The sequence below is a fragment of the Diadema antillarum genome, unplaced genomic scaffold (genome assembly GCF_040938485.1).
Source record: "Diadema antillarum isolate AM-2024a unplaced genomic scaffold, OU_Dant_1.0 seq00001558_RagTag, whole genome shotgun sequence".
NCBI classification, from domain to species: domain Eukaryota; kingdom Metazoa; phylum Echinodermata; class Echinoidea; order Diadematoida; family Diadematidae; genus Diadema; species Diadema antillarum.
In genome coordinates this window covers 1562608-1586476 of record NW_027272284.1, presented here as the reverse complement: position 1 = coordinate 1586476, position 23869 = coordinate 1562608, and the positions used below count along the sequence as shown (strand labels likewise).

The 23869-nt window shown below is 42.1% G+C and overlaps 1 protein-coding gene across 1 annotated transcript in view; it reads left to right on the top strand.

The window, feature by feature from the left end:
• Positions 1 to 14974, top strand: part of LOC139710726 (uncharacterized) — a 44381-nt gene extending 29407 nt beyond the window's left edge. The window contains exons 3-14 of the mRNA XM_071622644.1: positions 902 to 1417; positions 2456 to 2635; positions 2811 to 3074; positions 3244 to 4678; positions 5007 to 5093; positions 5845 to 6074; positions 7734 to 7820; positions 8204 to 8358; positions 11281 to 11438; positions 12307 to 12437; positions 13161 to 13244; positions 14375 to 14974. Coding sequence (XP_071478745.1) covers positions 902 to 1417; positions 2456 to 2635; positions 2811 to 3074; positions 3244 to 4678; positions 5007 to 5093; positions 5845 to 6074; positions 7734 to 7820; positions 8204 to 8358; positions 11281 to 11438; positions 12307 to 12437; positions 13161 to 13244; positions 14375 to 14434 — 3387 coding nt within the window. The 3' untranslated portion in view covers positions 14435 to 14974. The remainder of the gene's footprint in view (positions 1 to 901; positions 1418 to 2455; positions 2636 to 2810; positions 3075 to 3243; positions 4679 to 5006; positions 5094 to 5844; positions 6075 to 7733; positions 7821 to 8203; positions 8359 to 11280; positions 11439 to 12306; positions 12438 to 13160; positions 13245 to 14374) is intronic.
• The last annotated feature ends 8895 nt before the right edge of the window (positions 14975 to 23869 follow it).

The window sequence follows — 23869 nt, the reverse complement described above, 5'->3', positions numbered from 1 at the left end:
TGGTAACTACATTTTCTACAGGTGAAACTTGCATCAATAATGAACCATAAAATGACCCTCAATATAGATTTCCCCTTAATAATACTGCAGGGCATGAAGAGATACATGTGCTTGTATGCTTTCATTAATTGGGCCCCTACAAAATACCTGTTTCAAGTGATGGCACCAACAACAAAAAAGAAAGAAAAAAAGGGAGACATGTACCATTCTGCATTATAGCACCATCTTCATGGCAAAGCAAGACTGAGTAAGAGTCTTTTTTTTTTTTGTAACCGAAAATGCTGGTTGTTTGTTTTGTATGTGAAGTGTAGTCACTGGTTTATTACAAGTCTTCCCTCAGCCAACGAGGTTGTTTTTCAGAGAAGCTGTGAAAACATAACAGTTGAAATAAATAAAACAAATCCAAGATACAGAAACAAAACAAAATCAGGTGAAAATATGGAAAGCTAGTACAAATATCAACAAAGAACATAACAAAACAAATTAAAGAATAATTATACTATATTAAAAAAGAAAATGATCAACATCATAACATTTTCTGAGAGCATCTAATTCAAAAAGTTGTTGCAGTTTCAGTTATTAACTATTCAGAGTTGTATGATTTCTTGTCATAGAATTCAGTGAGTTCCCTATGTTTACCTTGTTCAGCATACATGTACCTAGATGCGAATAATCTTTTCAGTGGTGTAGTATACATGGTCTTGTAAATTTGTGTTACAAATTTTTTGACATGCTAGTGGTCCACTAATGTTGAAGGAGAGAGGTTTGCATTCCCAGCACACTACCGGACCATATATAGCAAGTTTCATCTCCAATGTTAACACAGTTCTGTCATCGTCCTTGTTACTGGCATGCTCAAACACGTGCTAATGAATGCATCCTGTCCTCATTTAACGCACAGGGAGTCGCTAGGGCCCAGCGTCCTGAAAAGGAAAGCGTGGCACCCCCTAAGGAGAGACAGGCGCCGAAGCGTGCCATGGCGCAGCCCAAGAAGAAGAAGCGGAAGAAAAGGAGAAAGTACGAGGAGGAGATTCCCGCCGCCGAGGAGAAGAGGGACCGGAGAGTAAGCGCCAGCACCGACGAGGGTGAGGAAGATGATGACGATGACGATGATGAAGGTGATGACGACAGCGACGAGAAGGAGGAGATAGAGCAGGAAATGATGCCGAAGAAATACCAGAGGGGGAGGAGGAAAACTGTAGTCGAAGAAGAAGGCGATGATGAGGGGGAGGTCGCAGGTGACAGTGGGATCAAAGATGCAAAGAATGGAGAGGAGGGGGCGAAAGAAGAGCCGGCTGTCCCAGTGCCTGAGGATATCCTGGAGGTATCGCCCGAGGCGTTACTGAAGGAGCCATTCTGGGATCAACTGGAAAAGGGTCTGATCCCCATATCATTTGGCACAGATATGTACTCCAAGGTGAGTCTTGCAGTGTGGTGTGAAGACTTCCGGTCACACCATACTGTATATGCTGTTATTTTTGTGTACAGATATTATCCCGAATGAAGAGGTCATTTCGTGAGATGTTGTTTTTGCAAACTGATGCAGATACTAATGTTAATGCAATATTACCCTAGTGCATGGAGACATTTTCGGGTGTTGTTAAATCCAACTGTGATTCGTGAAATTCCGAAAATTAAACGCTCACGAAAATAACAGCTCATACAGTATTTGTGTGATGTTGGATGACTTTGACACATAGTGGTCTCAGCTCTATTGCTATTCAGTTGCTGGTACCCTATTACTGCAATCTATGTGTGACAGGACAATGCGAGTTGTAAGTGTGGCAGTGTGCTGTTCTACAGTACACTACACCCACATTTGTATGTCATCTGTGTTGTAAGTACACTACGAGTCATGATGTTCAAAGTTCCAAAGTTATTAGGTAATACGCTAATGGCGTAAATCATACTGTGTGATTTCCATGTACTTCTTATTTTATGGCTGAACATAGGGATATATAATACATGTATAGATTAAGAGTTGTGTACAGTCTGTTGTATGTGTGTATCATGAGGTATTACCACATGAATTTCTTAGATTAAGTGTGGTTTAAAGCAGTTATGATTTTTTAAAAATGAGGGAAGCTGAAATGTTTCTCTAAATTTTTGAAGTACATATCAAAAGAATATAGTGCATGCTGAGTGTATGTGTGTGTGTGTGTGAGTGTGTGGCATAGGCTTAAATGTCCATTACATTGTAGTTCTGCAACTTTCTCAGGTGCAACATGCTCTACAATTAATCCAGTAAACATACTGACGGAGCAAGAAACGTCCCCCAAGACTGTATCTATTCATTTGGAGAGTGCAGTGTTTTGATCTTTGGTGTTTTCCAAGTTTGATGTTTTCACAGTAGCCTTACAGTTACATCCTCACTGTGAATAGATACCCAGTAAGTAGCCTCCTAACATACTCGCCCAACTCTGCGTACCATACTGCTCTTGTTGTGGACCAATAGGTAAAGAGTCGGAGGGCGGTGCTGGATGCAAGGAGGGAAGCGGAGGAAAACAAACAGAAGGACCAGGAGACCAAAGAGGAGACCAAGAAGAGGAGGAAGGAAAAGAGGATGAAAAGAGACAAGCAGAAGCGGGAGAGGCTCAAAGGTCACAAGAAAACAAAGAAAATGGTGGACCTTGAGGTGAGTCCAGTACCCGTTGGGCATGGTCACACTGCCTGAAACTAGGTGTAGATTTCTTCCAGGTAACTTTCAGAAGTGTGAACTGAAAATGAAATAAGTTTCCTTTGATGGAGTAAAGATTGACATAATGTTTTGATTTTTTTCTTTTCTGTTTGTACTCGACTAACTATCTTAGATGCTTGGTTCACTGGAGAGTGCCACCAAGCGCACACTGATGATGAGCCCCTCAGCTCTGGACACTTCCGAGAACTCGGCCAATCTCTACCGGTCTGCCCTGCCCTCTGAGCAGGTCCTGACCATCGCACAGCTGGAAGAGAAGTCCAACCAAGAGAGGGCAGCCTCCTCAGGGTCAGGGGTCACAACCCCCTGCAAGTTGGAGTCTTCAGGGTCAAATTCCTGCCACTCCTCCAACTCCAACTCCAGTACTCTATCCCAGGAGGTGAGAGCCATCCTATTGCTCCAAAGTCCTATTTTTAACACCAGTAGCTAGCTGAAGTAGAACACTTTTGGTTTCAGCAACCACCACCCAGAAGATTTTATTCTTTAGTTTGCGTAATATTGTGACTTGGATTAAATGTTCTTCTTGTTTTCTCTTGCATGCAAACCAGCTGGATATGACACCAGATTCGCCATCGTCTGACAAAACCTCCAATACTTATGCTGCATTCTTCGGAGACCTCTGCAAAGCTGATGAGAAGTCAGAACATCCAGACTCCCAGGAGTCAGCACTGCCCAATCAGCTGCAGGACATTGCTGACGTGCTGCCCACTCCAGAGGTGGACGATGCAGACAAGCAGATAAGCGATCCTGTCCTGACCCCCAAGAGCCCCACCCTGACCCCCAAGAGCCCACCAGGCGTAGAGGAGGGCTTATTGTGCAATCAGAGCAGCACCCTTTCTTTGCAGACCAGCAATCAGCCAGCCTCTGTGGATGACCTCAAGAGCGAGGAGAGTTGCGCAGTGCCCATCGTATCAAAGGGGAGCCCAGCCTTCGATAAGACGCTCAGCAACCTGCCAACGCCCCCTGAAGCAGACCACCACAGATCACCCTTCACTCTGTTGCAAAGTGGTGGTGGTGGTGGTAGAGATTCCAATCTCTCCCAAGCGGACAGTGGAAGTCTTGATGGAAGCCTGCTCCATAGGTCTCTCTTTAATAGATACCCCAGTGAATCACAGAAACATGAATATAAAGTGCAAGAAGTAAACTTGTTTGAGAAGACAAGGCCACCAGTGGGAAATGTGCAAACAGAAAGTAACGATCTGAAAGGCAAGTTTGAATGTGGTGATGGTGGTAAGAGCAGAGGGGACAAGAGCCAAGAGCCGACTGCCCAATCAACATCCCAATTCCAACCACCAACTCCTCCTGCATCCCTTTTTGCCTCCCTCTCAACATCCTTGCCCAAACCCTCCCCTCTAATGCCCCTCAGTGAGGGCATCCAGAGAAGAACTTCAGACCTGAAATCACCCCTCAGTTCGCCGACTGCACCCCAAGCTCCAACCACCAGTTATACGGCGAGCACGCCGAGTCCCAAGTCCTACCTCTCTAGCCAAAAGAGCCCCACTTACCCGGGCAGTCGCAGCGGTGAGCGCAATGCATTTGACAAGCTTCAGTCCTTTCAGCTGTCTTCAGCTCATGGCAGGAACAGCGCCAAGGTTCAGAGCCTGAAGGACAAATTGAGCAAGCTGGTGTCTCCGCCCACCAGGAGGGAGGAGGGTGTGTCCCTGGAGAGAGGGCCAGGGGACAGAACCTTGGAGCAGCCCCAGCAGCAGCCCCAGCAGCAGCAACAGCACCAGATGGCTGAACTGCGGGTGGACACCAGCCTAGCCAATGCCTACCGGTCAGAAGAACCTGCCCCAGGCCAGCCGCAGCCACTGTCGGAGATGGAGAGGCAGATCCAGAGGATTGATGCACAAGGCCCTGCCCATATCAGCAGACCTCTGGACAGGCCTGACCGGAGACCAAGACAGGATTCGGCCTCAATGGAGGTTCCGGTGGTGGGCCAGGATGTCCCCATGCCATTCAACAGGCAAAGTTCCCTTGAAGGTCAGTATCTTTGTTCTTCAAGGTTACTTACAGCCCATTCCATATCATATATCAGTAAATCAGACCACAAGTCATGTGGATCTCATGGCACTACAAATGTGACTTGTATTGTTGAACCTACCAATAACTTCTGCTTACAAAATGAAAATATGTACATATCAGAGAGATTGCTTGTTGCACCAGTCCAAAGTGTGCAGATTTAGACAGGACTGTCGATATGACATTAGGTCACAAAGAAAACCGATGACTAGAGGATTGTGCCATGCTTGTTGGACCACTTCATTCCCAGCCATGCCATTCATCTTGAGCTGACTTACCCTTCCCCCAGGTCCTTCATCTGGCATTCCTGCTGGCAACAGCGACATTTCTCCCTCGACAACGGCACATCAGGGAGGCAGTTCCTTGGCTACATTCGGTAAGAAGATAGAACTATTATAGCCCTTTCATACTACTGAAAACGCATATATATAATATACAAATACGTCTACATGTACATGCATATATGACACGGTGGCAAAAGAGACTTGGTTTGCTTCAGATCATCCCGTTGTGCTTGGTTTTGGGACTTGCTAGAGCAAGGGGCTGACTTGCAGAGGACCTGTGCCTGATCTCTGGGGACAGAAACAGTCCTCAGACCCCTCATGCCACTGTAACTGGTAGGAGCATTCCTTCTGAGAATCATGTGTGGCTATTAGAAAGATGGTCTGTTCAAAGGGAATTCTGTTTTTATCTTCAGTTGCTGTTGTGTTTTGATGATGTGATGGTGATAATAAGGACGATAAAGATAATAATGATGATTACAGTGTTGCTGATGAAGATAGTGGTGATGATGATAATGATAGTGGTGTTGATGATAATGGTGATAATGGTGGTGATGGTGATGATGACGATGATGTGATGATGATGATGATGATGATGATGATGATGTGATGATGATGATGATGATATGTCGCCTCATGTTTGCTCTTCACACAGAGACCCTACACCTCTACAACTGACCTTGATGATAATGATGATTGTGATGATGGTGATTATGGTGATGATGACAATGATAATGATGATGATGGTGATGATGACAATGATAATGATGATGATGGTGATCAGGATGATGATGTCAGTGATGATATCAACTATGATAAATAGCCACTTTTTTACTCTATACACAGAGGCCCTAAGACTGGCCATCACCAGTGGGGACACCCAGGCAGTGGTCCACATGTTGCAGCAGGCTGGGCCCAGGAGTCTGGAGGACTCAGATAGCCTGGGCACCACGCCCCTCATGCTGGCGTGTTCACACCACCAAGACGATATTGTCAAGGCGCTCATCCTCAATGGCGCTATTGTCAACAAGAGCCACAAGAGTGGTATGACGCCACTCATGATGGCTGCAGAGAAGGTATTTAGGAAGATATAGTCTCAAATTTTTGCATACAAGTGCAGATACATTTCATTTCATTTGATTTTGGAGCAGTAAAGAACATGAAGGGAAATCGACAATAGACGAAATTTATAATCATCTTATGTATCAGTTTCGTATTTCTAATCGCTAAATAGCAATTCTACAAGATTATAAGAGTATTTGGGGGCTCTCTGGGCTGTAGGTTTGTATACTGTATCTCTGTTCTGTTTTGTTCAAACAAAAATTAGATGATGAAGATTATAGATACTTGCTCCAGTGATATGGTATGGTGTGGTAGCTTGTATGCTCAAAAAGTTTATCAGGTGGATGAATCTTGTAAAATACCAAAGAGCATCCTGATTTTGGCAGTGATTTTTTACTACAGTTATCACTAAAAGATCACTGAAATCTTTGTCACCTGCATTGATTGAGATAACTGAACATTGTGATTTATTTTTTTTTTTCTACAAGGATTAACCCTTTTACTATTAGTGTATGGCATCTCAATGCATTCTGTACAGGACTGTACAGTGTGTTGTGGGTTAAATGAAATTATATCAAATTCAAACCAGTGTACACATGGTTCCTCAAGATTTTGAAGGACATGGTAATTATCTCAAATTGAACTTCTTTATACATTGTTGAGATACTATCAGTAATACGTGAAATTATCAGTGCATTGGAAAATATTTTATTATATTCCAAGGATGTCTTGGGTAGCACTACAAAGGTGTGTGCTATGATTTACCTTTTTTTTTTCTTTGATTTAATGATTAACATCATTTTAACTGTAACAACATTTGCTCATGAAAAATGTATTGAAAATTTCATTAACCAGGGGCCCGTTTCATAAAACTTGTCATCAGTGCCAACTGCCACATTTCGATGACAAATTTGCTCTCAGCCAATCAGATACAAGGATTTCAGTAGCTTGTCACATCTATGACAACTTGTTACTGATGACAAGTTTTATGAAACGGGGCCCCAGGACAAAACGTATGAATATGCTCCTTTATACTATATGCATGGCTCGACACTAACTTTTTTGTTTGGTGGCCCGATGGGGCCACCAAAATCCTAAATTTCAAATTTTTGGTGGCCCGAGAGAAAAATTTGGTGTCCTGAAAAAAAAACGATAAAAAACATTAAAAGTCCTTTTTTTTAATGAGTTAAATATTTAAGTTTTATGATAGTAAGAATTAGAAGTTGGACATATCTACTCATAAATAAACTTCAACAAACTTGCAACACTCACTCTCATGCACTCATTCAGTCCTTTTCATCCATCCTTTAAACAAATTTAACTACTAATTTCCGGCGCAAAAAGTTACGAATTTATTGACATACTTTTCACAAAATTCTGGTGGCCCGAGGCGGGCCACCAAATTTGCCCTTTTTTGAAATTTGGTGGCCCGACTTTCATTTTTGGTGGCCCCGGGCCACCGGGCCACCGTTAGTGTCGAGCCCTGCTATATGTAACGTCTCCCCCGTTCTCTCTCTCTCCCTCTCTCTCTCTTTCCTTCACTTTAATGTCACTATTAGTTTCATGTGTAATAAAACGAGCCACTTGTACCTCAAAAATAGTATGATTTGTGTTGCCATGGTAGAGAATTATTGTTAGAAAGAGATTTGTTTCTTTTGCTCTGTCCTCTTCAGGGCTTGACATCTACTGTTGGTATACTGCTGGAGGCAGGGGCCTACATCAACACAACAACACCAACTGGAGAATCAGCTCTCATGCAGGTCTGTTGGTTGAAAATATGAAATGTATTTACACCTATCCATGCATACATACATATCTACATACACATATACATACATAAATAAAAACATTCATACAGACAACATACATACAGTATATTCACACATGCATACTTTTAGTATCCCGTAATGTGCAAGACAACTGATGTTTTGATGGGTTGAATGGTGCAAAGGAGCTCGGCACTGACAACACTTAAAATGCTGTATGTTTAGATAAATGTGGCACCCCGAGAATCACACTTCAAACCATGTAAGTGCTATTCAAAACATGTTTTGAAATGCAATTGTCTCTTTCAAGTTAGATAAACCCAGCCCTAGTTTCACCCAAATGGTGGTGTTCACTTTATTTTCCTCCTCGTCCCCAGGCCTGCCGGAAAGGCCACAAGGATGTGGTTCGACTGCTGCTGGACTTTGGTGCTAACTGGATGGTGACAGCGAGGGACGGTGCCTCTGCGCTGGGGTACGCCCTTCAGCTCAACCACCGCAGTGTGCAGGACATCCTTCATGCACACGTCCAGAGGTGAGCTTGAGCTTGACCCTACCTTTGTCCACTCTGCCAGAATACACACATCCAGATGTGAGCTTGACCCTAACCCTACCTTGTCTATTCTGACAGAATACACATGCCCAGCGGTAAACTTGACCCCAAACCTACACTTGTCCACTGTGCCGGAATATACACGTCCAGCAGTGAACGTGACCCTAACCCCTACCTTGTCCATTCTGACAGAATATGCATGCCCAGCGGTGAACTTGACCCTAACCCTACCCTTGTCCACTACGCCAGAATACACACATCCAGAGGTGACCTTGGCCCTAACCCTACCCTTGTCCACTATGCCAGAATACACACGTCCAGAGTGACTTGACCCTAACCCTACCCTTGTCCAGTCTGCCAGAATGGGAAAATTGTGCTGGGGTACAAATGTAGATAGGATGTTCAATAGTAAATGCAGTGGCAGATCTAGGGGGGAGTGCACAAGGCGAGTGGCCCCCCCCCCCCCCCTTATTCTTTGCTAAAACAAAAGAAAAAAAAAAAAACAGGGGGCGCGTGCGCCCCTCCTTTAATTTTGTAAGGCACCCCCCGTTTACGGAAGTCCTGGATCCGCCCCTGCAATGGGATCCTGGCATGGAAAACCATGAGGCAGTCATATTCATAGACATGATGCTGTCAACATGGACATTTTTGTGATTTATAAATGTTTGCTTATTTCATGGGTGTGATGATAGCATGAAAATAAAAGCACCCTGATCTTTTTTGCCTATTATATAACATGTAGTACTATTTGATACTCTGATTCTGCAGAATCAATTAAGCATTAAATTCATCATACAGTGGAAATCTATGGCTTCTACCAACTTTCAACAATTTGCAGGCAAGCTTTCATTCACTGCTGTGGACTTTCTTTAATAAGACAAGTGATCACACTGTTTCTCCTCCCTGTCTGCATGTCTTCTGATTGCTGAACAGAAATTCAGTGACAGAGTGTAGCCTGAATCCCTGTCGAGGGTGAGGTTAATTCTCTAAACCCATTGAGGATGGGCTGATTTGGCTTCAACACGCATTTCCCATAGACACCTGCCTGAGTATACTCGTTACTCGTCCTCATTGGGTTAATCTATATTGGACTCTTTCACCTTTCTTGACCAAAAGTTCCTTTCAAAGGCTAAAAGTATTATGGCATCGTCCCATCCAGTGTTGTGCCCTGTATTAAGGGCATGTTTCAGCTGATGCTGAATGGGCTGGGTGGTTGAATCTAAGGGCTCTTTTGTCCTCCTTTAAATGATCAATTAGGGTTCTGCCTGTTTCCTCAACACAGCAGTTGGGGCAGTCTGAGCAGGTCTCCTGCCTGTCCTTTGTTCTGTAGGCCCTTTGTCTTCTGGGTGAATAAACCTGCTTTGCAGTCTGTAGGGACTCTTGATGGGAATACTAATAGCCTTGGCTTGGATATGGTTGCTTAGTGTTGTGTTTAGGAGTCCCAAGACACTAAAAAGCAGATTGCTTCATTTAGAAGACAAAGAACCTATAGAACAAAGGACAGGCTGATGACTTGCTTGGCTTGTCCCAACTGTTACGTTGGGCATACAGGCAGGACCCTCAATGACTGGCTTAAGGAGCACAAAAGAGCCCTTAGATTAATCAACCCATCCCAATGGTCTTTAGTCCAACACACCCCTAACACTGGACACAATACTGGATGGAATGATTCCACCATGCTAGCCTTTGAAAGGGACTTTTGGTCAAGAAAGATGAAAGAACCCATCTGGATATAAAAGAGAATTAACTCAACCCTCAACAAAGATTCAGGCTACATATTGTCATTGCTCTTTGGTTCAGTAATCTGAAGACAAGTAGACAGCACTGAGAAATGTGAAATTGGTGGTAAACTTTTGATCTCAGTACATGTACAAAATATATGCCTCCAAAATTTTCATCTGTCAAAGGTACATCCTTCATCAGCTGAATGACCCATCTTTGCCTTGATCATGTGACTGTTTATAGATGGTTCAAAGACTTTCAAAAGTTAGAAGCCTCCCCCCCCCTACCCCCCCCCCTCCCCCCCCCCCCCCCCCCCCCCCCCCCCCCCCCCCGTCTTTACTGAGAGAAGGCCCTGATGTAGATTGCTTTTTTGACTCCCCTTTACAACTTCTGAAAGTGTATGACCTGTTTCTCGGCCGTCACACGATCAAGGCAAATAGGGGTCATTCCACTGATGAAGGCTGTACCGTTGACAGCTGAAAATTATGGAGGTTGATATTTAGTATTGAGATCAAAAGTTAAACACCAATTTAAGATGAATTTCCAGTACAGATGAGCTTCTACTCTGGCATTGAAAAATGATGTGATCACTTGGCTTGAGAAAGTCAACAGGAGCTCATCCACAAATTGCTAATGGTTGATGGAAGCCATAACTTCCATTGAATGATCATCTCCAACCGATGAAAGTTTTCTGTACAAATTTGTCTCATCCAGCTGAGCACAAAAACTTGCTTTCATGAAAATTTCCGCTTTTACGATACTTTAACCTCTCTGTACCTCTTAACCAGTTGTAATGCTGGGTGCCTGGCAGTGGTGGAAACAGACCTGGGGGTGGGCAGACATTGCTATTAGTTAATGTGAGCTGACGAGTTGACTAATTTTACGACACAAGGGTGCAGAGGTTATAGCTGAGTCTACTACATCAAATCTTGCCAATAGAAGTGTGTAGCCTGGACTCAAACAAACCTCTAAGTGCCTGAACTCTGAACTCTAGATGGCATTTAGTCATGACTATCGGTACTGCAAACTTTGATGAAAAGCTACTACTATGTGTGGTATCTGTTTCGTAGGCCACAGTACAACTTTCAGCTGCTTAACTACTCATTTCTTGTCAATGCTTGATAAAGTATCTGCCAAAGATTTTTCCACAAATCGTCATAACTCAGATGATTCTTTTCACAGACTCTGCTGCGAACTGGAAGCGACGGCGAGCCAGTTTTTGTTTGGCACTGCACGACTTCTCAAGTCGGTCTTCCCTCTGCACTGCTATCGGCTGAGGGAGGCCACGGAGCATGTTGCTCTCATATCCTTCGACTCCAACAGCTACTACTGTTACCAAGGTAACCTACACACACACACTCAAATCTGATTGGATGCACTGAAAGATTACCATGACAACCTCCTAACAGACTCACCTGTATGAAATGTAGGGGCATATTCCCTGCATATATCTGAACCATTTTGCTTTCAATTAAGCTTTTCCTTTTTTAAACCAATGATTTTATGTTATTTGATTAACCTGTAGTGAGTTATGGTGTGTAGGGCGTTTTGTTTAAAAAGGATCATACCAAGCATCAAGATTAGGTGAAAGATTAAGATTACTAGTGAAATGGACATGCAGTGTACTATCTACTCTACAATAAGTGTTGTATTATAAAGGGATTGTAAAGTTTTGGTTGAAATGGGAATTTAGGTTTTAACTCTTTGTGAGATGATTAGAAAATCACCAATATGAAACATAAAAAATCATAAAATTATAAGAGGAATTCAACATTCATTTTATGAAAATCTGTTTTGAAATGGTTGAGATATCCAAATAAAAAGAGATCCTAATAAAATTAAGATGGACCCATCTGTCATCAGGATCACTTTGTTTTGCTTTTTAGATATCAGCCATTGCAAAACCGATTTCTATCAAACAAACTTTTGATTCACTTTAGAATTGTATGCTCTTTGATATTTCATGTAAGTGGTTGCTAATTATCTCACAAAGCATTAAAATCTTGATTCCCGTCTCAACCAAAACTATACGACCCCTTCAAGAAATTTACAGCTTACAATTGAAATGAATAAATTATTTGCTTTACTGCAAGGTTTATATTTTAAGAAACATACTGTTTACTTTTGAAGTTAATATATTATTCACCATTGAAAGGATTATATTATTTACAGTACATGTTTGAAATTTACTCTGTCCTGGTCTTCCAGGTCACGGAATGCTGCTCTTTCTTGCCCATGCCACCCTGGGTCCCGGGTGGACCATTAGCTGCAAGCTGTCTGGATCTAGCTACATCAAACAGGTCCTTCTCAACGGAAGATATCTACCTCAACTCACTCAGGTAGACTGCATATTAAATAGATGTTGTTTCTTTTCCCAGACCTAACCCTTACTGAAAAGTGAATATGCCTATTAGTATGAGACCTGAAGACATTGTTAAAGCTTGAAGCAAGTCCCATACTCATTACATAATATTGACACATGAAAACTTGCAAAGTTTTGCACTGCATGTCCTCAGTACTCCCAAAACTCCCAAAGTAAGCTCTGACAAAAAGAAATTTCAGGAGGAACCATGCATACCAAGTCCACTTATTCAAACTAGAAACTTTGCACTCAGCTTTGCAAGTTTCGTGCAGATTTCTGTCGAATTTGGTAAAGTTGCTAAGCAATCTCCATTCTTACTTTGTGTGTTTTCAAGCTCAGTGAGAATGGCCCTGTGTTGAGGAGAGTTGCAAACACTTGCGAGAAAAAATTAAGATCCCCTGGATAGTTGAGGTACAATGCAACTATAAATGTGTGAAATAGTGCAGTAAAACATGCTGCAGGGACAGTCTGTCTTTAAACACTACCTGTCCACAAAGGCCACAAAAAATGTCTTACCTTCATAGAAGTTTGCATGTTAATGAACCTGTGTACAAAGACCAGCTTCCCCAATGAAAACCTCTTGTTTGTCTCCCTGTGGGTGACCTTATACCCAGGTTTTACTGGACCATGTTTTAGCTAAAGAACTTTAAAATCATTGCACCTGTTCTTCTGCCATGCTCTTTCCATTTTGTTCTCTCAGGGAAGCAACTTTGTGCTGTCCTACACACCCAGATCTGGGAGGAACGTTCTCACCATTTCTACTGTTCCAGATCCATACACAGATGTAAGTCTATCCAAAAGGACCTACTGGTATACTATGCTAATGCATGTTTACTTGTGTTGACTTATGAAAGGCTCAACATCACTTATTCGGCCAAAGGAATAATTAAGTAATTGCCATGCATTTTATAAACAAATTATCTACTACGTTTCTTCAGATTACTTGGATATGCTCACATAAGATTTTCCAAACCAAGATTCTTTTAATGACATGAGCTGTCAATTGTGTGTTGAAGTACTGATATGATCAATGAAAGACATTGTATGTTGTTAGTATGTTGTTGTTGTTAGTCTAGGGGAAAGTGCATTCCAATGTCTTGATGTGTTACTGTATACGCCATATATTTGGCGAGTCTAAATTTTCGGGAATCGAGACTTCCCAACGATTTTGCGAGTGCTTAAATTCGCGATCATAGAATCCTGTACTGAACGGAGAAATGTATTCGCGTACATCACATTCATATGGGGATCAGAGTCAATATTTTCGTGAGTCTTTAATTTCGCGAATTGCAGCTGACTCGCAAAATTCACGAAAATAAAAACCTTGCAAAATATTCGGCATATACAGTATACAGTCAAGAGAAGAATGGAAATGTCATCCCAATAGATTGCTTTAAGATGCTTCCACCCAGAGCCTCTTCTGTCCATTGTTAATCGTATTAATTGTCAGATTTTGTTACTGGTGTTCAAAATCAAACATGGCTTTGCCCCGACTTTATCTTACTGGACCTTCTCCAACCAATGGTTTCATCCTGTAGATTTAGGTCAAGTAAAGATGCTCATCTTCGATATGCATCTGGTTTCAGCACTTACACTTGCTGTTGTGATCATGCCTTCTCTTTGTATGCCCCCAAACTGTGAAACAATTTGCCAGATAGTGTCCTCAATTACACATCACTTGAATTATTTTGTATCCTCTCTGAAGTATTTTCTGTTCTAATGCCCCTGATTGTTATTTTCTTATATTTTTAATATATTGTAGTATTATTCAATTCATTGTAGTTTAGTTTATGTGCTCCTAAGTGAGTGTATGTATGCATCTTTTATAAAGCACTTTTAATAAAATCTTTTGTATTATGCACTATATGAAAGTAATTTATCATTATTATTTTTATTACCCTGTGTCCATTGCAGACCCTGTTACTGGTAGGAGCCTACACTGTCCAAATTGGACCACACACTGCCATACACTGAAGGGCTCCCTCGCCCCACCGCGAGCCCCTCCTCCTCCTCCAAACCCACGCTACATTTCGCTGCCAGACTTGTCGAGGGGAGAGCCATCCGTCCTCTGCCATCAGCTCAGCCTCCCCTCCTCCGCCTCCTCCAGTGCCTCTGCTCCTCACCGCCTGAGCTGATCTCTCTCGAATTGTCCTCTCCATTTTCACCATTTCTCTCAAAGCGTAGCTATTGAATGACGCTGCATTCTCACTGAATTTTTGAACATTGAGACTGCAAGTACATTTTTGCCCTCTTAGCTTCTCTCTATCTATCTCTCTCTCGCTCTCACTCTCATACTGTTGTCTTCATTTCTTGAGTATCTTGAATGGCATGTCTACTTCAAAGGTCTTTGGTAAATGTTTTAAGGTGATAGTGTTTGTGTCACACTCTGGCAAAATGAAGTAAGGGACAAATCATCAAAATGTTAGTATCAATGTTTTTATAATTGGGTGGATGGCGTCCTGCATGGATACCAAGATTTGAGCAAAATCCCTGGCCCCTCTGGGAGATATCAAAGTGAAGACATTCAGGCATTACACTGATGTCAGTGTGAATGACAGATTGCATTGTAGTCATTCACACGGATGTCAGTGTGAATGACAGAACACGTTTTACAAACATGTAGTCATTCACACTGATGTCAGTGTTAATGACCGAATGCATTTTAGTCATTCACATTGATGTCAATGTGAATGACCGAATGCATTTTATTCCTTCACACTGATGTCATTGTGAATGACCGAATGCACTTAAGTCCTTCACACTGATGTCAGTGTGAACGACAGAACATATTTTAGTCTATCACACTGACGTCAGTGTGAATTACATGATGCATTCCCCCCCCCCAAAAAAAAGACTAATATTTCATGTTTCTCCAGGTTATATTATAAAGTGTTTGAATTAGTTCAACATTGTCATTCTCTCCTATTCCACTTGATTTGCAGAGAGAAGAGAGAGGTGTAGAGGGAGAGAATTCAATACTTACACATACAGTGTATATATCTAAAAAATATTCACTATGTAAAATCTTCTTTCTTGTATGCTGCATATGTCTGGGTGCACCGGTGACTCTGTGAGTTACTTCTTACATGTTGGTGAGACACACCAAACCATCCCAAATGTCATTTCAAGGATGTCATCTGTAAAGATTCCTGAGGTTGTCTTTACCTCGCCCTGGTTTGCTGCAGTCTCCTCACTTTGCTACTGTAAGTGACTGATATACAGTATGTCCGAAAAAAAAAAAAAAAAAATTACAAGCGGATTTTTGCATTGATAACTCCCAATGTGATTAAACTGTCTAGATGCTACTTCAGGGTCTTAAAATATAACATCTTAGCTCTATTTTTCAGAAAACCCCATTCAATTCGGTTACGCGGTCACAGAGAAATGTGGATTGTTGTAAAGCATGTCATGAGTCTGATTTTTCCAAGTTTAGCACTTGAATGCTCGTGGAACTGCATATTAATATGTGAAGACAATGGACAGAACTTTGAGGGAAGAGATTCCTGACATGCTCTACAAAATTCCTCATTTCTCTTTGACCAGTGAAGCAAATCGAATGGGATTTTCTGTAAGATGTGGGCAATGAGTTATAGTTTCATACCCTGAAATTGTATTTGGATTGATTCACTATTTTTAAAGTTATTAATTGCAGAGAGACCCATTGTAATTTTTTTTTTTTGGACATACGGTATAAACCTGAAACTATTCCTCAGACTGACGGGATTCATTCCTACTGTAACTCTGCTGCATGCAAAAGTGAGGAGGATATATCAGGACACCAAGTAGACTTGTAAGCCTGCTCTGATATCTGCTGGGATTTTGATTCAGAGCTTGAGAGAGATCAATGGTCATAGAGGCAAACTATTTAATACATTTTGCAGTATTACGTACTGTTTTATTTTTACCCAAAATACTGCAGGTTTCATGGAAAATATCGTTTTTCCAAAATTCCGTCACTACACGTGTCTATTGGAGGAAAGGTAAAAATACTGTTTTTTCCACCAAAAGTACCACTTTTTCAGCCATCAAAATGCTGCAATGCCATTTACAAGATTGGCATCCCTGAATGATGCATGAATGTTCATCTCTTCTGCTCATACACCTGCTCAGGAAGAAACAGTGGTGTCTAAACTTTGCAGTCAGGAGTTTGTGCTGTTTGCTGATTTTTGTGTATGTTCCTAATTATCTGAATCTGTTTCTCTTCTGGTGTTGGATGGGCGTGAGTCCCCACCCATTCCTTTTCAAGTGGGATGGATGTGATTCCACACCCTCTACTTCTTTCAAATCTACGAGGAGAAGGCATATCTTGCAGATAACAAAAGACCAAACGATGAACTATATATTTGTTTTTTTTTGTTCTGGATGCTCACCAAAGGATGAAACACAAGACTATGCCCTGGAAATTATGAAGATTTGAAAGTATTTTTGCAATGAGTAAATAAGATTTTTGTGCCAGATGTGCTACTCATTTTGGAGGAAATGCAGTAGTGTGATGTCTGTTCTACTCCGAAATTGTACTGGAAAGGACTGAAACTAGAGAGGATTATCAGGAAAATGGAGAGACAAGGTGACTTGCTTGTTAAGTCTTACATGGGTTGAAGCCTAACAAGGGTAAGATCTGTGGAAAGATCTTGGCAGAATTCAGAGGGGTTGGGGCGGTTGCTTCTGTCAGAGAAATGTAGGCCAGCATTTATGTTGGAGACAAAATAAGTGAAATTACTGCAGAGATAGTCTCTGTGGATGCTGTCCTGTTACTGTTCATTTGAGGACATTAGGGATTGGGAGTGAGAATGTTATGGTTGGCAAGCGAAGACGTTGTAAATGGGTAGTGGAGTTGTTGGAGGTGGAATGTTGGGGTGTGAGAGGTAGAGAGTACGGATGCTAGGGATAGGGAATGAGGGTGTTGGAGGTGGGATGTGAGGGTGGTGGAGGTGGGGAGTTATGATGTTAGAAGTAGGGAGTTATGATGTTAGGGATGGGGTGTGAAGATTTACAGATGGGAAATGAAGATGTTAAGGGTGGGGACTTCGGATGTTAGGGTAGGGATAAAGGATGTTGGAGGTGGAATGTTAGGATGTGGATGGCGGGGTGTGAGGATATTAAGGGTGGGCAGTTAGGATGTTAGAGATAGGGATTGAGGATTTTAGAGGTAGAGAGCAAGGATGTTGGAGGTAGGGTGTGAGGGTGCAAGGACTAGAGAGCGAGGATATCAGGTGCGGGAGTAAAGGGTGTTATGGTTGGGGAGTGAAGATTTACTCTATATGCGCAGAGCTGCCAAGCTTCCCTGATTCTTCACTAGGCCTTCTGAAAAATCAAAGTATCTCTTCGTGTCCAGATAACAAAATATAATCTTCCTAATTCGGGACTTATTTTTGCCCACACTGAGATGCGTGTAACACACAAATGTCTCCCTGATTGCTCTATGGAATATCCCTACTTTGACTGATGAATGGTGACAGCCCTGCTAGTGGGAAACGAACAAGTTAAGCTGGGTAGTGAAGATTTGGAGGTGGAATGTGTGGATGTAAGGGGCAGAGGGCAAGGATATTAAGGGTAAGGAGTGAAGCTAATAGAGGTGAGGTGTGAGGATGGTAGGGATGGGGAGTTAGAATGGTAGGGTTAGGGAGTTAGGATGTTGGGGTGGGGAGTTAGAATGGTAGGGTTAGGATGTTAGGGGTGGGGAGTTAGAATGGTAGGGTTTAGGGAGTTAGGATGTTAGGGGTGGGGAGTTAGAATGGTAGGGTTAGGGAGTTAGGAAAAGGGGTGGGGAGTTAGAATGGCAGGGTTAGGGAGTTAGGATGTTAGGGGTGGGGAGCTAGGATGTTGGGGTAGGGAATGAAGAGTTATGAATGGGGAGTGAAGATGTTGAGGGTAGGCCATTGGATGTTAGGGATGGCATTGTTAGGGTGTTGGAGGTGGGACATGAAGCATGGGCTAAGGAGGTGTAGAGCCTTCTGGGGTATGTGTGGGTGCCAAATGCTGTACACAACTCTTTGAAGACCCTGACACATGAGAATTGAGGTCACAGCTTTCGATCTGGCGGGAGAGGAATTGGTGGATTTAACATACTCAGAAATGATGACAGGTGTGCATAGTGTGGAGGAATCAATCGTATCTGGTGGACTGAGGTGCAGCGCTGTTCTGTACATCAATCCAAACTACAAGTTGCCAAAGTTATTTGTGGAATGTGCTAGAGTGAGGCTGTCTGTAGATTGGTGGTCATGTAATGTCGATGGTTGGTGTGTATGTGAGGTCATTCTAGTTACAGACTGGCATAGTCAGACGTAGGCAGTGATGGACAGAAATTGTGGAGAAAAACAGTGATGCATAGTAGGAGAGGGGTGCTTCATTGATACATGCCACTAGGGTGAATGACATGTGGTACCCTGTAGGAGAGGAGATATAGGGAGAGGAGAGAACAGAAATTTTAGATAGATAGTTATGTGCATGTAGATAAGATAGAGCTGTATCGTGAGAAAATATCGTGTGGAGGTGGACAGAATCTGACCGAGCTTGGCCATCACCAGACGAGAGCAACAAACTTGTGAGACATTGTCATCGTCCATCTTGTGATGAGCGGTTTGTGGGCAGGAGTTGAATCCTACAAGATATCGGGCAAGTGTTTTCACACTTAGCATGATTACGATTGTGCGTTATGGGCTTCGAAAGTCCACCTGCACAGTGTTCCTTTAAGCAGAGCACTAGCTTAACCTGTTGGGTTTATGTACAGAAGGAGCATGGTGGTAGTTGTGCTCTAAAGGTACATTACAGCTTTGGGTTTGTCATCCATAGAACAGCTTTTGCAGATTCACAATGATTACTTACCAGTAAATTGTAAACATTTCAGAAACCTTTTTTTATTTGTTCCATGATGAAAGTGACACCAAAATGAGAACAGTGAAATTTGGAGCAAAATGGAGAAAGTGGTAAAAAAAGGTTACAACCTTTTGAATATCACTGTAAATCAAATGACATGGCCTCCCCATGTAGATACAAACCCTCACCTTAGTTATCTTATGAACATGACTATTAAAGATAGCTCTAATGCTGCAATTCATGCATTTTTCTACACCAACACACCTGAGAATAAGAATTTCTTTTGAATGTTTGTGAAAAATTTGATGATATGGTACAAAATACTGTCTGTGATATGTCTTCAGCAAACTGTAGAAGAAACTACATCTTTTGAGAAATGAGATGAGTGGAATATTCAAACACATACAAATGTGAAGACTTACAGAAGTGCAGAAACATACTGACAGGTGCATATTAATGGATTTGATTTTCCATCTCTGTCACTGTGAATTGTATGCTACAAACCCCACGCTGTAATGTATAGGCCCTACTGGATTCTCAGTCTGAATAATTTGTGGCAACAGTGTTGGCAGAACCACCTCATGTATGAATGCAAGAAGAACAAGACATTTTATGTATCAAAGAGATGATAGCACTATAGAGAGAGAGATTCTAGAAAGTAATATCTATATATGAAAGAATTCTGAAGTGTATATGACAAAGTATGTACATTGTAAGAAAGACGTGTAGAATGCGGCTGTGTATGAAGAGAGACATAATGTACATGTATAGCAAGAATTTTAAGTGTACAGGAAAAGTTGAGTAAGAAAAAGTGACTGTTTATAGGGTCCAGATGTCAATATTTTGCTCTTGAAGAAAGAATGTGCCAAAAAGTAGTGAATGAAAGGAAAGTAAGTGTTTTTGTGTGTGTGTTTTGCTATGTCTTGTGTTTAGATGATCTGAGCATTGTAGAAGGCATAAGGCAGGGCGCATTGGTACTTAAATTGACAGCATCTTTTCAAAGCACAACGCGAGTGGCGCATTGGTCTAGCGCCCTCTCTAGGGCATTCAGTCTGAAGGAGAATCCCGTGCTGGGTTTTGTTCGCAAGTTTGCGCGAGAGTCGTCACAGTTTCTGTTGTCTGGTCTACTAGCTTCAGCCATTACAGGTAGAATTTATAGACTGCTCATGTAACTTCTGAAAAAGAATAGTTGCTCAGCTGAAACACATCTCATTTAGAAGCATCGGTTTTCAATTTTTTACCGAAGTTTATTCATAGTGTGCTACAAATTTCAAAGAGTACTGATCAGAGAGCCCCTGCATTTTGAAGTGAGAAGGGAACACATGCTCCGATTATGCTTTCATACCCACTCTACTTTTACCTTGTAACATTATTTGTTCAGTGCATAAAGCATTTTGTTTGCTATACGATAAATCTTTGTTGACCTATGTAGTACTTTGTAACATTATGACTGCTGCATCTTACAGTAAATACCGGTACCCTTGGTCAGAAGCATGGGTGACCAGGTACTGTACGAGCTGAAATTTTCGCGGTGGTTTTATTTTCGCGAATTTCGCGAATCGCCTTTGAACCGCGAAAATAACAACACGCGAAAATAACGCGCAGATAGTTACGTTCAGTTAGACCGTCGCAACTGCGAAATTAACAACACGCGCAAATGTCCTCCAAGTAGCAATTCGCGAAAATATCTGTACGCGAAAATTTCAGCTCGTACAGTATGCATAAGCTATGGGTGCTCTTGCGTTTATGTTCAACCACCCGATTCCCGTGTTTTTTGGTTGGTGTAAGGCATCTGGATTCCTTTAACCCTTCAGATATCAGGTCCAAGTACATCGAAGTTGGGGATTAGTCTACTGTTGGCATTCAAGTGGTTCTGTGAGGCTGATGCAGAGTGGGAGGTTGTGAAACAGCTGTGGAGAAGCAGGTCGGCCGTCGTTTCATGTCGGGACAGTCACGATGGCACGAGTCGTTGAAGCTTTCCTTTGGTATCATACTGTTAAGATCTGCTGCTTTTCAGTGCAAGACACATGGTGTCAAACAAAGGAAAGTTACCGCCATCACAACACCATCACAGCTTTCGTTCTCTGGTGTGAGTATTTATTTCTGTTCTCATTTGTAGTTTTTGGTTGAAGGAAAATGTGAAATATTCTGTCCTAGGAGGAAAACTGCAGCCCACTGAATTTTCGTCTTACCTGACAAAGTGTTGTCTGTAAATTCGAATCACTACAAAATGTGCGCTAAACATTGAGATGTCATTCTTTGATGAATGGGGGAAATTTTGTTTGTCATTACATCATTTGGAATGGAGTTGTTCTCTTAGCTCTGCTCTGTGAAAACGAAAGTTTGCTGTTAAGGAAGCTTTGTTGGTATCAAAGACATCATCCCTGTCGAGGAGAAACTCAGAACTTTCGGTTGCCACCGTCACATTCTGTCCTGTGAGACAAAAATTGTAAATCATTTTGTCAGTATCCAACTCTGCGGGGCCAGCCACATTAAACTCTCTGTGTGTGATTAACTGGGTATATTATAGCAGGACGTATGTCTGTCGTAATTGCAGACTACTGTGGGCATATTTATCTCAAAGACCCAGCAGTGCGAGGATACCATGCAATGGGAAGGCAGGTCCGATATCGAATATATTCAGGAATTCCTGTAACAGAATGTGTACAGCTTTATAACTGATCTCTAGTACACTCTAGTATACACACTGAAGAATCTAGTCCGGAGTTGAACGTTACCGATGAGCATAATATGTTCTGATGCAAGCATACGCTCTGATGCACATACTTACTTAAGAGCAATTGTAATTTAGCAGGCCTGCACTAGTCATGGTTTTCAAATGTATGCAGATGGGCAGCAAATGGAGAGCAATTCAATCAGGCCAACTTTACCCATGCTACTGTGTCTTTAAAACAGCAATTTAAGGTCAAACCTGACCTTTTTGCTACACTCTGTGTGTGCATGTTGTATCAAGACAGTAGACACACTATGAGGTGTATCACAGTATTAAATGACAGATTCTGAAATGCTGGATTACCATCATGCTGCCGTTTTTTTAACTGCCACATTTGTGATGTTCTCTGTAGACGACATCACCCTTGTACCCTCTTTGGCCCGAATTCACGAAGGTGGTACAACTGAAACCATGGTTTAAACCGTGGACAAAAACCATGGAGCGCCAAGTGTCGCATGGAATATTTCGTTACGAAATCGGTCATTTCGTCGATGGAATGGTTATTTGTAATTAAATGAACATTTCGTCCACAAAATGATACTTTTGTAACAAAACATTCATTTTGTTGACGAAATGACCAATTTCGTAACGAAATGTTCCGTGCGACACTTGGCTCTCCATGGTTTTTGTCCATGGTTTCAACCATGGTTGTACTACCTTCGTGAATTCGGCCTTTGTGTCTTGAGCTCCATGCGTCTGGAGTCATGTGGTCGCATCCACATTCTTGTTTATGTGAGTCAGGGTGAAGTGTCGTAGTACAGACTGTCTTAACCTTCACAGGGTGGTGCTACAAAAATGATGTGTGTGTCCTGGTGTCTGTGTGTGTGTTTGTGTGTGATTTGCATGACTATGTGTCTGAAATCAATGGCCTGTTTATATCGTGTGTTGCTAGCAAGTTGATGTCAGTTTGATGATTTCCACTTTTGAGATGCAATGAAAATTTCAGTGTTGACTGCAAAACTTGTAAAATCTTGGATGCATTTCTGTCAAGACACTAAGAATTCCTCTGTCCGTGTAGTATAAGATTGTTAAAGTAAAGGTGTGTAGGTACAAATGTATACCATTGTAGCCCTGTCTATTCAACAACTCTTACCCCTACAGCCCTGTCTGCATGGGCATTGCAAGGTTGCAGTAATGTAATGTGCACTATCTCTGCTTCCATGGCTGCTTTTGAGGAAAAAGTTGAGATCTCTGTATGTATGACTTCCACACAAAAGTACCCTTGTGTTCACTGTGATCACAGATATACAACATGGGAGTACACTTGGTATCGTGATAGGGGCCTTGAAAATCAGTACCATCCTTTTCCCACCCAAACAAAGAAACCGCTAGACCTCTACATATCTATTTTGTTCTGGGCCATGAGGATATGGGAGGTGGGCACTAGGACTGAAGAATAATGTGGGAACAAATCACCCAGGACAATAATTGTAGTAAACTGGGCATGCTGGCCAATGGGGTCACCCCACCAGACTGACACCCACGAATCACACGGCCCACGAGTTTGACTTTGAAAAAAAAGAAGGTCTGTGAGTCATACAGCCCATGAGTTTGACACTAGGTAAAAACAGCCAACAAGTTTGACATTGCAACATGGGGCTTAATGTATCTGTCTCGTGGGCCTTGTTTCCTTACTGTCAAACTCATGGTCTGTATGACTCGTAGGCTTGATTCATGGGAGTTAAACTCGTGATGTACACCCCCTGGCAAATTTGATCTCTTCTGCCTTTTTCATTTAATCCAAAACAGTTGCTGTTTACCCAGCTGTCAATAAGAAGAGAGTACTTGGGCATTGAAAATGAATGTTTTTCGTAAAAACACATAGTTTCATGCTATATGGCATAGAGGTTACAAACCTG